Source organism: Theropithecus gelada, chromosome 15 (genome assembly GCF_003255815.1).
Source record: "Theropithecus gelada isolate Dixy chromosome 15, Tgel_1.0, whole genome shotgun sequence".
NCBI lineage: Eukaryota > Metazoa > Chordata > Mammalia > Primates > Cercopithecidae > Theropithecus > Theropithecus gelada.
Genome location: NC_037683.1, coordinates 981,122 through 992,633, shown reverse-complemented (window position 1 = coordinate 992,633; position 11,512 = coordinate 981,122). Strand labels below are relative to the sequence as shown.

Sequence of the window (11,512 nt, the reverse complement as noted above, 5' to 3'; positions counted from 1 at the left end):
CCCCCCCCCGCCGTCCTCCCCAGGCTCACCCCTCACCCTCCCTGCCGTCCTCCCCAGGTTCACCCCTCACCCCCCTCGCTGTCCTCCCCAGGCTCGCTCCTCACCCCTCTCGCCGTTCTCCCCAGGCTCACCCCTCACGGCTGCAGATCCTCGTGGCTGTCGTGCAGTTCCAGACTCGCCTCAAGGAGCCCCGCCGGGGGCTCTGCTCCTCCTGGCTGGCATCCCTGGACCCTGGGCAAGGTGACCCCTGCTCCCAGGGTGGGGGCCGTGGGCCAGTATCCCCTTCTCTCCCATGCTCACGCAAATGCTGGGCTAGGGCCCTAGCAGACGAAGCACAGGTCTTTGATCCTCTTCATACCACTTCTCTCCTGCAATAGGTCCTGTCCGGGTGCCCCTCTGGGTGCGGCCTGGGAGTCTGGCCTTCCCAGAGACACCAGACACCCCCGTGATCATGGTGGGGCCCGGCACTGGGGTAGCCCCCTTCCGAGCAGCCATCCAGGAGCGTGTGGCCCAGGGCCAGACCAGTGAGCACCCAGGGTCCCAGGGCAGGGTTGTGGCCGGGGCTCCCCAGCTGAACCTCAAGGACCTGTGGCCAAGAGCACCCTGCATTTCCCTAGGAAACTTCTTGTTTTTTGGCTGCCGCTGGCGGGACCAAGACTTCTACTGGGAGGCGGAGTGGCAGGAGCTGGAGACGCGGGACTGTCTGACCCTTGTCCCTGCCTTCTCCCGGGAACAGGTGTGTGTGCTCAGGGGCTGGGAAGGGAGGGGAGGGGGCTCAGACTCAGCTGTCAGCCCTGTTCTCTGCCCTACAGGAGCAGAAAGTGTATGTGCAGCACCGGCTCCGGGAGCTGGGGTCGCTCGTGTGGGAACTGCTGGACCGCCAGGGCGCATACTTCTACCTGGCAGGGTGAGCTGACCTTGGTGCAGCAGGACTGGGCCCAGTCCCTGGGTGCCGGGCCTCACTGAGCTTTCTGCGACCTACCCCTCTAGCAACGCCAAGTCCATGCCAGCGGACGTCTCGGAGGCCCTGATGTCCATCTTCCAGGAGGACGGCGGACTCTGCAGCCCCGATGCAGCCGCGTATCTAGCCAGGCTCCAGCGGACACAGCGCTTCCAGACCGAGACGTGGGCCTGAGGCCCGAGGCTGCCCGTGCCCCCTCTGATGGCCATCCTCCTGGGAGCCCAGGAAGGCGTCCACGAGGGAGCTCCTGGCCAGCAGCTGTCGTCCTCTCAGACCAGCCAGCTGGTCCTCTGGGAACAGCCAGCTCTCAAGCACAGCCACACTCCCGTTGACTCTGGATCCCACCCTTTGAACCCTGACCCCACTGCAGCCTCTGCCCAGCCAGCCCTCCCCTCCCACACCCTGACAGTGAGCTGTGTCCTCGTCCCCCCTACCCCCTTCCCAGTCAAGGTGGTGACCTGGGCCTCTTCACCTCACCAGTGAAGTGACCCAGGATGGCATCAGCAGCCCCATGGGCACCAGGGGTGGCATAGGGCACCCATGAGGCTGCACTGCACTCCTCTGCCCTGGGGCCACCTCGGCCGCTGCAGCCTGCCAAGCAGCACATTCCAGTCACTGCCCCCGCGCCTCCACAGGGCTCAGGCTGTGCTCAGATGCCACTAAGATGCCAGCTCCCTGAGAGCAGTGGGGGTGTCCCAGGCTAGAGCAGCCTGTTCTCTCCTGGTCCCAGGAAAGCCCTTGCAGTAAATGGTGGCCTTTGAGTGGCTGCTTCTAGCACAGGCTTCTTTCCTCTAGCTCCTCCCGGTGCCCTGGGTGCTGGGTGGGTGGGTGCCATGGTGCACCCTTGCTGGGCTGCCTGTACCCCAGTGGCCTCTGCAGCTCTTCTGTCTGTCTCTAATGTGATATGCGCCCTGACTGCCTCGTTCTCAAGGGCTTGGTGGGTCGGCTAAGGTCTGATCGCCAGGACCAGGTTCCGGGCAGGTGCTGGGAAGGTGTAGCCAAGCCGTCCGTCAGTCCTACCAGGGAGTCGAGGCTGCCGGAAAGAGGAGCGGCGGGAGGGGGCGTGGTTGGTGCAGGCCCGCCCCTGGGAGGGGTTTTAGGCACTGGGAAGAAAAGTCCTGTTGGAGGAGTCCGGTGGCTGTTCACACCCGCCTCGCTGTCTCGGAGTCGCTATCTGTGGTCGGCGGGTCGCTGGCACAGTACTAAACATGGCTGAGGCTGGGTTCCAGCCAGATCTGACTGGGGACGGCACCGTGTGGGCCCAGGATCCACCCAGAGCAGGCCGGCCTTGCTGGGGCCCCAGTAAAGTCCAATTCCAGTGAGGAGAGCCAGCCGGGAGGTCAGTGCCAGAGCCCTGGTGGAGCCCAGACCCTGCTTCCCCTTGAGGGCCGCCCCTGTTGCCGCCCTGGGGTCCTTGCCCTCCTATCCTGACTCCTGCCCCAGGGCCACCACCCCTGAACTGTGCCCTGGGGCCCCCACCCTCCACCCGGCCGACTCCAGCTCTGGGCATGTCAGTCCACCTGGACCTTTTCTGGGCTTTGAGTGCCTGGACCCTGTGTGCCAAGTGCCAGCAAGTGAAGGGAATGACCTTGGGCCCCCCCAAGGTGCCGAGACTCCAGCCAGTGAGCCCCTGCTGGGGGCCGTGGCCATGGAGGGTGCCTGGGCCCTTCCAACTTGGAAGGAAGAGGGGAGAGAGCAGGCAGCGGGGCAGGGGGAAGAGGAGGAGTGCCCAATCTGCACAGAGCCTTATGGGGCCGGAGAGTACCGCCTGGCCCTGCTGAACTGCGGCCATGGCCTCTGTGCGGGCTGCCTGCACAGGCTTCTGGGCTCGGCCCCCAGTGCCGACCTGGGCCAGGTGCGCTGCCCGCTGTGCCGTCAGAAGACGCCCATGCTGGAGTGGGAGATCTGCCGACTGCAGGAGGAGCTGCTACAGGCCGACGGGCCCTCACACCAGCCCCGCCGAGAGACCCCTGCACCCCAGCACCGCAACCCTGGGCCCTGGGGCTCCCTGGAGCAGCGCTACCACCTGCGCTTCCTGGCAGGGCCCGCGGGCGGCCGGGGCTGCCTGCCCTTCCTGCCCTGTCCACCCTGCCTGGGTGCCCGGCTCTGGGCCCTGCGGGAGAGGGGACCCTGTGCCCGCCGCCTGGTGCTGCTGAGCCTGCTGGCCCTTGAGCTGCTGGGGCTGCTGCTGGTCTTCACGCCACTCGTGCTGCTGGGGCTGCTTTTCATGCTGCTGGACCGCTCTGGCCGCTGAGCAGAGCCCAGGACAACCCTGACGCCAACAGGCCAGGGGGCCCAGACTGACCCACGTCCCCATGCTTGGGTGCTGTGAGGCCTGATGACCAGGCTGAAAAACCCAAGGTTGGGTCCAGGGCAGTGGCCTTCAATCAAGACCTCCCATTGCTGAACCCACGACCAGGGCTACCCAGGAGCCTGACCCTGCCAGAGTCCATGGCTGTACTGCTGCCCAGACACTAGCTGAACCCAAGGACACTGGTGCCCAAGGACAGCTTCTGGAGGAGGCTGGCCCAGCAGGAAGGTCTGCGAGCAGGGCCCCATTCACCCTGCAGTAGACGGGCACCATACTGGCCACGGGCCGATGCTGGCCACACTTCCCCCTCCGAGGGCCAGCCAGGCACAGCAGGCATGAAAGTGAACAGAGATACAGCAGCGAGTTCCTTGGAGAGGGCAGGGACTCCGCCCACTTTGTGTTCAGATAAGGGCCAGTGCATGTCCCTGAAGGTCAGGCCAGCCGGGGGAGGGGCCCATGCTGCGAAAATTCAGCCTGCAAAGGCTCCTCTCCCCACCTGGTCAGGCCTGGACCAGCCGGGGGTTGGTGCTGGCCTTTATTGCAGGGGACAAGGGCCCACCCAGACCTTGGAACATAAGCACCAGGCCCAGCTCTGCCTCTGCACACCCTCATGTCACCACGCCTGGGATGGAGACATCGGTGGCCCAGCGAGAGACGGAGCATTGAGCCTCGAACATGAAGCAGCTTTCAATAAACCAGCTCCTGGGGATGCCATTGTTACTGCTTGTCTTTGTTACCCCGTTTTCACCAGCGGGGTCGCTTTTCTTTTATTCTTTCCGTTTTGGGATTTGTGGCACGAGGGCTCACACTGTTGTCAGGTTGGAGTGCAGTGGCACGATTTCTGCTCACTGCAACCTCCACCTCCTGAGTTCAAGCAATTCTCTTGCCTCACCCTCCTGAATAGCTGGAATTACAGGCACGCGCCACCACACCTGGCTAATTTTTTTGTATTTTTAGTAGAGAAGAGGTTTCACCACGTTGGCCAGCCTCGTTTTGAACTCCTGACCTCAGGTGATCCATCCGCCTTGGCCTACTGAAGTGCTGGGATTTCAGGCGTGAGACACCACACCCAGCCTGGGGCGGGCTCTTCCTCACACCCAGGTGGTCCAGGTGCCAGACAGGAGGCGCTGGGTCCTTCTTCCCCTACCACCCTCTCAGCCGGTCTTTGTCCCTAACCCCTGCACAGATGCCCATAGACAGATGCCCCTCACAACCTTGGAGGATCCAGGTGGGTGCTCAGGGCCAGGTGGATGCCAGGAGGGAAATCAACTGAATTGTCCCCCATACCATTGAAAATGTCCCTCCGCCCAGCTGGGGTGGCTCTGTACACCCACCACACAGCCCCGCCAGGCACACATAAGCAGACCACTGTACGTGTGGGGGTTTGCACCCACGCTCGCAGCCCAGCCCAGCCCCCAGTGCGCAGAGCAGGCCCACCCTGAGCAGTGCTGGGCCTCTCTCTGGAAGCTCCAAGCTGGGCCCTGTCTGGATTGCAGCCCTGGGTGCCCACCATAGGCCTAGGCCTGAGCACAGCCCACAGGAGCAAGCTTCAGTCCAGGGAACAGGTGCAAACTTTGGCAAAGAGTTTTAATGGCAAAGTTGGCTGCAGCGACAATGCCACTTGGGGTGGGGCCAGAAGCCATGGTGGGGAAGGAAGGGTCAGCGGGTGGCAGGGCAGGGCTGGGTCCCTGAAGAAGCGGCGAGTGAGGCTCAGCGGGCAGTGGCGGGTGGGCAGGCGCTACTACATGATGGAGCAGGCGGACAGTGGGTTCCGCACGTGGCAGGTGCACGCGGCCCCACAGTACTGCCGGAAGGTCTGGTAGCAGCTGCCCTCGGGCTCAGCCCCCCACTGACCCCCAGATGGGGCTGTCAGCGCCTCGGGCGGCAGGCGGCTCAGGATGGATGTGTTGACAGCCAGCGCGGCCAGGCCGTAGTCGGTGAAGAGCACAGTCTCGCGGCGGCAGGTGGGGCAGGAGATGAACTTGTACTTGGGGCAGGACTCGTAGAGAATCTGCAGGCACTGCTCACACACAGAGTGCAGGCAGGACAGCACACGGGGCCGCCGCTGGGTGACGTTGTAGGTGTGCCCACAGGTGGGGCACTCCAGGGGCTCGCCTGCCGCTGCCGAAGAAGCCGCCGAGGCCGAGGGGCCGGGCCGAATCACGTACTGATTCACAATGACCTCATCCTCTGGGGCTACACGGGGAAAGCCCAGCTCTGTGCTTCCCTTACGGGGCCGCCGCGGCAGCGGCGGGGTATGGGGTGCCCCTTCCAAGGCAGGCATGTCCCCCCCACATGCCTGGTTGACAATGATCTCTGTGTCTGAGGGCCAGGCACGCTTGGGTGCCAGAGTTGGGGTGGGCCGGGGAGCAGGCGGGAAGCAGGGGGCAGCCGGTAGCTCAGGGAACTTTTCAGGGTGGACAATCTTCATGGCCTCCATCTTGAGGATGACATGGGGGCCCTTCAGGCAGGACATGAGGAGGCCCGGCCAGCCACTGCCCGCCTCGGGCCCGGGGTCAGAGGGCATCCGGCTGTCTCCAGTCAGACTGGATGTTCGGGTGGGTGGGGGCGTTGTGTGGGGCTGGGGGGCAGGTGACGGGGCAGCATCCTGGTCCCGCCAGGCCTGAGGGAGCCCCCGGCCAGCCCGTGGACTCCTACTAGGGGCAGCCGGCGAGAGTTGGGGGCGCAGGGCCCCCCCCAGTGGCCACAGTGGCTTCTCGGGTCCAGTCCTGGGAGGAGGAGGAAGGGGTGGGGGAGGGGGAGGCAGGCGGGGGCAGGGGGGTGTGGGAGGCTGCCCTGGGCTGGGGGTCTGGCCCAGGGTCTCACCCAGGGTCTCCGGCTGCTGAGGCTGGCGAGGGGGCGCGGGGGGGGCTCCCCCTGTAGCCGAGGTCAGCAGGCCGCGGGCCGGGACATCGGGGCAGGCAGGGGCTGGGTGGGCCCCATGGCTCCAGGACAGGGCGCCCAGGGAAGGCAGCTAGCCGAAGTGCTGGCTGCAGGAGGACCCGGGCGGCAGGCTCCGCGGCAGGAGCAGAGGCGAGGCCTGGACCAGGCCTGAGCTGCAGGTGAGAGACGGCGTGAGGGCAGTGCTCGGGCTACCTCCACCCTAGCCCTCGCCGGGCACAAAGGACCGGGCGCCCGACCTCTGACCCTGACCTCAGTCGTGGGATCCCGACCTCCGCGGGGCTTGGAACCCAACCCCCTCCCCGGTCCCCGCCTCCAAGGCCAGACGCACCTTCCCGAGGGCCGACCCCCGTCGCGTGGGGAGGGGCGCTGAGTCCGCCCCCGGCCCCCGCCCCCTGCGCTCACCTGCCCCAGCCTGGCGTCCCGGCCGCGCGCCGCCGCCGCAGAGGTTGTCTCAAAGGCAGGCCCGGACGCGGCGCCCGCGTCTTGGCCTGGCAGCTTGGGGGGCTCCGGCGGCTCCCGCGGCGGCCGCAGCGACCTCAGGCGATGGCAGGGCCCGGGCGGCACCGAGGGGCGCGGGCGCGGGCGCGGGGCGCGGGTTTCGGCGCGGCGGCGGCGGCGGCAGGTGCGTGCGGAGCGTGGCGCGCTCTGCGGCGGAGGCGCGGGGACCGCAGTGCGCGCGGCGCCCGCCCGCGCCCGCAGCGCCACCCCCCGTCTGGGGACCCGCGCGGGGTCTGCGGGGCGGGGCCAGCCTCCCGGCCGCCCCTCGGTCCGCTCCCGGCGTCGCCCTCGCTGGCGGACTGCGTGAGGGGCAGGACCCCCGCGTCTCCCCCGGTTCTCTCCAGGCTGATCCTGGGTCCTGGTCAAGCCTCCTGCCTCCAAATTCAGGAGGGGAATCCGGCTGTTCTCCTCCCTCACACTAGGAGGCCTCAGGACGCTGGAGGGAGAGGGAGGGGACCTGCGCGGTGGATCCCAGGGGAGCTGGTTCCAGAGCCCACCGGTGCCTGCCCCCGCCCCCCGCCCCATGGGAAGTCCCCGAGTCCTCCGGCTTCGCCCATGCCCGGTGCCGCAGCTCAGAGAGGGTGCTGTCACCCTAAGGGGCAAGAGCTGGGCGGGTGGAGCGGGTCAGAGGGCCGACGCCGGTGGACGGACGGGTCCGGTGGGAGTGCGCGAAGGACAGGCTGGCAGCCCAGTGCGGCGCGCAGGCGGCCCTGAGGACCGCACCTGCCCAGACAGGGTGGCCTCCGGCACTCCAGCGCGCAGGCCCGGGGCCTCTCCGCTTCCTCACCCGGGGCTTCCCTGCCTTCCTGGGTCCGCCTTCTGCCTGTGGAGCCCTCGGGCTTGCTGGTCACCGTGGGGCAGCGGACCAGGGCTTCGAGGGCCTCCGCTGCCACGCTGTGACCAGCTCTGGCCCCGCACCTGGCCCTGAACAGCCTGGCCTCCTTCAGCTCCTCTCTCCGCTGGACTGGCCAGACCGCACCTGCTCTAGGCAGAGCCCCAGGGCCTGCAGAGTGCTGAGCTCAGAGGGGACGGTGCCCCTGGTGCGGGAGCTCGCGTGGGCAAAACAGGCTGGAGGAGCGGCCCTGCCCATAGGGTCTGGCTTGGCCCCTCCATGGGGCCTCGGGCTAGTGTCACTCAGAAGAGCAATAGGGAGAGCTGTGCGGGTGACAAGGGCGCTGCTGGAGGGGTCCTTACGGGGCCCTGGCAAGATGGTGGGGCAACTGAGGCTGCCTGGGCCTGGAGAGGGCCGGGAGCCCAGCTCCGCCGCAGGCTCTGCTCGCCGACCCGGCGCGCGCCGGAGGAAGCACCAGGCCGCAGGCCCCGCCCCCTCCGCGAGACCCCGCCCCGTATGGATGAGGCCCCGCCCCATCACAAGGCTCCGCCCCCAGGCCCGGCCTTTACAGCTCCGCCATTCAGAGCTGGGGAACCCCAAGCCGAGTCTTGGTTACATCCGAACCGGGTCTTTCGGGAAACCCTGGAGCGCGGAGGCTTCTGGGAAATAAAATTTCCACGGCCGGGCCCTGCCTTGTTAGCGCATGCGCTATAGGCGCCACGCAAGGGGCGGGCAGAGCGGTGGGCGGGGCTTCCGGCGCCTGCGCAGTGGACCTCTGAAGTTTTGGGTCCCCAGGAGCACCCAGTTCTCCCCAAATCGGGGCCGGGTTGCCTGAATTCATGTCCCGACCGGTCTGACTGGCCCCACACAGGCCACGTCTGACTGGACCCCGCCCTTCCTGGTGCTCCCCTGGGCCCCAAGGCATGGGTCGCCCCCGCGGCACTCCCCGGTGCCCGCTGCACCCCTGCCTCCGCCGGTGCTCGGCTGGAGGCGGGGGGCCCAGGGTGGGGACGCTGGGGGGACGCGTGTGGCCCCCACGCCTGCCAGCCAGAGAGTAACTGCAGTTCGAGAAATGAGCTAAAAACGTCAGTAGTGTTTAAAGCCTGTGTCATTGATTGTAAGATAAGACCTGTGACAAAACGTGCAAATCAAACATTTTTTATTAGTGAAAAAAGCAGAAAAGCCACTGGGCACGGTGGCTCACGCCTGGAATCCAGCACTTTGGGAGGTGGAGTTTGAGATCAGCCTAGGCAACATAGCGAGACCTAGGTCTCTATGAAGAATCCGCCGGCCCGGTGGTGTACCTGTAGTCCTCCCAGCTACTCAGGAGGCCGAGGTGGGAGGATCACTAGAGCCCAGGAGGTTGAGGCCACAGTGAGCCAGATTATGCCACTGCACCTCAGCCTGGATGGAAAAGTGAGACCCTGTCTCAGAAATCGGCCGGGTGCAGTGGCTCACGCCTGAAATCCCAGCACTTTGGGAGGCCAAGGCAGGCAGATCACCTGAGGTCAGGAGTTTGAAACCATCCTGGCCAACATGGTGAAACCCTGTTTCTACTAAAAATACAAAAAATTAGCCAGGCGTGGTGGTGGGTGCCTGTAATCCCAGCTACTCGGGAGGCTGAAGCAGGAGAATCGCTTGAACCCAGGAGGCAGAGGTTGCAGTGAGCCAAGATCATGCCACTGCACTGCAGCCTGGGCAACAGAGCAAGACTCCATCTCAAAAAAAAAAAAAAAAAAAAGCAGAAAGCCTCCAAGAGCCTAAGGCTCTCAAACATCTTGGTTTCTGCTTAAGTAGAAGCTCAGAGACTTAGAGGCCCTGCCTCAGCCGGGGCTTTGAGATGTGTGAGCAATGGCTGGGGACTGCAGGTCCGGGAATCTGAGGGCCTCACCCCACTTCCTTTCCAGAGCCATGACCTCAGGCTCACCTCCTGCCCTCCTCTCTGGCAAGTTGCAGATGCCCTTTAGGGCCCCGGCCATGCCCCAGATGTGAAGGTCTGAGTCACCGGTTTGGCAGTGCCCCTCAAAGCCCAGGCCTGGGCTGCCGCCCACCTGAGGACGAGGAGTGGGCCAGCTGCCGTGCTCCCGTTGCTGGGGCCTCTTGGGGTCTTGGGAACCCCATCTCTGAGCCCCGCCCTATTGCCCCGCCCCTATCTCTGAGCCCCGCCCCATTGCCCCGCCCCTTCCGAGGAGGGAAAAGGCGGCTGCCAGTCGCTCAACTCAGGCACTGGGACCTAGAGCTCAGAAGACCGAAAGGACAGACTGCCACGCTGCTACCACAGGTGAGCCCTCGGCCGCCGGGACTGCCCTGAACTCAGGGGCACTGCAGGGTCAACCCCCTTCTCTCCCATCTCTCAGCCTCCACCAGCCATTCCCAGCTCCATCCCAGGACCAATGCTGCCAGGGCAGGGGGAGGATCCCTGGCAGGGGTGGCAGCTGGGAGACACCGGCCCTTGCTGCTCACTGACACTTGGCTCACACCCATGACACTAGCCTCGCACACACATTTGGAGGTGACAGCACCCCAGGCACTGATGCCTTGGGGATGCTGGCCTAGGACAAGGCACGCCGCTCCTGGGTGGGGGCTTTCTTGGGCCACAGGCTCGTGGGCAGCCTCGTACTCTGCTGAGTCCGTATCTGTCTTCTCTGCCCACCCCCTGCAGGCTGGACCATGGACCCCCAAGAGATGGTCGTCAAGAACCCATATGCCCACATCAGCATCCCCCGGGCTCACCTGCGGCCTGACCTGGGGCAGCAGTTAGAGGTGGCTTCCCCCTGTTCCTCATCCTCGGAGATGCAGCCGCTGCCAGTGGGGCCCTGTGCCCCGGAGCCAACCCGCCTCTTGCAGCCGACTGAGGTCCCAGGGCCCAAGGGCACCAAGGGTGACCAGAGGGCTGCCCCCATCCAGAACCATCAGGCCTGGCAGCAGCCTGGCAACCCCTACAACAGCAGTCAGCGCCCGGCCGGACTGACCTATGCTGGCCCTCCGCCCGTGGGGCGTGGCGATGACATCGCCCACCACTGCTGCTGCTGCCCCTGCTGCCGCTGCTGCCACTGCCCCCCGTTCTGCCGCTGCCACAGCTGCTGCTGCTGTGTCATCTCCTAGCCCAGCCCACCCTGCCAGGGCCAGGACCCAGGCCTCAGCAAAGGTGACTCAGGCAGTGCCCGGACATTCGGGGTGGCTGTTCTCAGGGGCGTCAGCCCCTTCCCACCAGGGACTGGGGCACGGACCCACCAGGAAGGTGGCCGCTCAGCCCGAGCTCCTGAAACGGAATCCCAGGCCCTGGCTGGAGAGGGACACTCTTGATTATCTTAAGGCCCAGGCAATAAAGCAGGGTGATCTTCCTGCCAGCAACTCTTCTTTGCTGCAAGCTCCTTTGGGAGGGGGTTGTAGCTGGACACAGGGCATCTGCCCCTTTATGCCGGCCCGAGGACACATACACACACAGTCACCGTGGACATTGCGGGGACAGGGATGCTATTGCCTCATGACATCCACACTCTCCCCTGGCCTGCAAGTCCCGGGTCTGCCCAGAGGCTGCATGGGGGCTTGCAGCGTGTCCACGGCCCTGGCAGAGCCAGGTCTGGATGTGAGCTGACTTGCGCTCCCTGGGGCCGAGGCTGAGACTGAGCTGGGGTCAGTCCATGGGTCGGACAGCGGGAGGATGCGGCGCACAGAACTGGGGGGACCCCACGAAAGGCCTCCAAGAGGAGGAGCGTGTTGGCAGGAGGGTGGTGGGTGCGGCACAGGTGCTGCAGGTTTCAGGGAGTGGAAGGTCGGGACAGGAGAGCTCAGACAGCCAGGACCACACCCTGCCCACTGGTGATTCACCTCCCAACCTTGGCTGGGATGTTTTTCTAGTTTCCCAGGAAATATCTAATTCCTGCATACCTGCTGTCCTGCCTCGGGGCCTGGGCTTCCAGGAGGAGGTGGCCTGGACCAGGCCTTGAGGACGACGCAGGAGGAGGCTGGGGCCGTGGGTTCTGGGCCGTCTCCGGGTCTGTCT

General features: G+C 65.7%; 4 protein-coding genes across 7 annotated transcripts in view; 3 read left to right on the top strand and 1 right to left on the bottom strand.

Moving 5' to 3' along the window:
• The window catches only part of NDOR1 (NADPH dependent diflavin oxidoreductase 1), a 14,598-nt gene extending 10,617 nt beyond the window's left edge, over positions 1 to 3,981 (top strand). The window contains exons 10-14 of one of the 4 annotated variants that reach the window (XM_025360828.1): positions 147 to 240; positions 378 to 524; positions 618 to 736; positions 813 to 907; positions 991 to 3,981. In XM_025360828.1, coding sequence (XP_025216613.1) covers positions 147 to 240; positions 378 to 524; positions 618 to 736; positions 813 to 907; positions 991 to 1,135 — 600 coding nt within the window. In that variant the 3' untranslated portion in view covers positions 1,136 to 3,981. Of the gene's footprint in view, positions 1 to 125; positions 241 to 377; positions 525 to 617; positions 737 to 785; positions 908 to 990 lie in introns of all 4 variants that reach the window. The other 3 variants (XM_025360827.1, XM_025360826.1, XM_025360830.1) reach the window with 3 other exon arrangements.
• Positions 2,392 to 3,981, top strand: LOC112608751. Its single transcript, XM_025360832.1, has one exon. The coding sequence runs from the start codon at positions 2,610 to 2,612 to the stop codon at positions 3,213 to 3,215; it is 606 nt and encodes a 201-aa protein (XP_025216617.1). The 5' UTR covers positions 2,392 to 2,609; the 3' UTR covers positions 3,216 to 3,981.
• Positions 3,982 to 4,833: 852 nt separating this feature from the next.
• RNF208 (ring finger protein 208) lies at positions 4,834 to 5,904 on the bottom strand. The gene has a single exon (XM_025359961.1). It carries the CDS (start codon positions 5,797 to 5,799, stop codon positions 5,014 to 5,016), a length of 786 nt encoding a protein of 261 aa, XP_025215746.1. The 5' UTR covers positions 5,800 to 5,904; the 3' UTR covers positions 4,834 to 5,013.
• Positions 5,905 to 6,719: 815 nt separating this feature from the next.
• On the top strand, positions 6,720 to 10,856 carry CYSRT1 (cysteine rich tail 1). Its single transcript, XM_025360466.1, has 4 exons — positions 6,720 to 6,798; positions 7,206 to 7,255; positions 9,667 to 9,787; positions 10,169 to 10,856. The coding sequence occupies exons 1-4, from the start codon at positions 6,720 to 6,722 to the stop codon at positions 10,609 to 10,611; spliced, it is 693 nt and encodes a 230-aa protein (XP_025216251.1). The 3' UTR covers positions 10,612 to 10,856.
• The last annotated feature ends 656 nt before the right edge of the window (positions 10,857 to 11,512 follow it).

Bases quoted from the DNA above. Each gene is read 5' to 3' on its own strand.
- LOC112608751 (XM_025360832.1), top strand. From the start codon at position 2,610: ATGGAGGGTGCCTGGGCCCTTCCAACTTGGAAGGAAGAGGGGAGAGAG.
- RNF208 (XM_025359961.1), bottom strand. From the start codon at position 5,799: ATGCCCTCTGACCCCGGGCCCGAGGCGGGCAGTGGCTGGCCGGGCCTC.
- CYSRT1 (XM_025360466.1), top strand. From the start codon at position 6,720: ATGGCAGGGCCCGGGCGGCACCGAGGGGCGCGGGCGCGGGCGCGGGGC. The intron at 7,256-9,666 runs GTGCTGTCACCC...CCTATCTCTGAG, and splicing joins GGTGCCGCAGCTCAGAGAGG to CCCCGCCCCATTGCCCCGCC. The intron at 9,788-10,168 runs GTGAGCCCTCGG...CACCCCCTGCAG, and splicing joins CTGCCACGCTGCTACCACAG to GCTGGACCATGGACCCCCAA.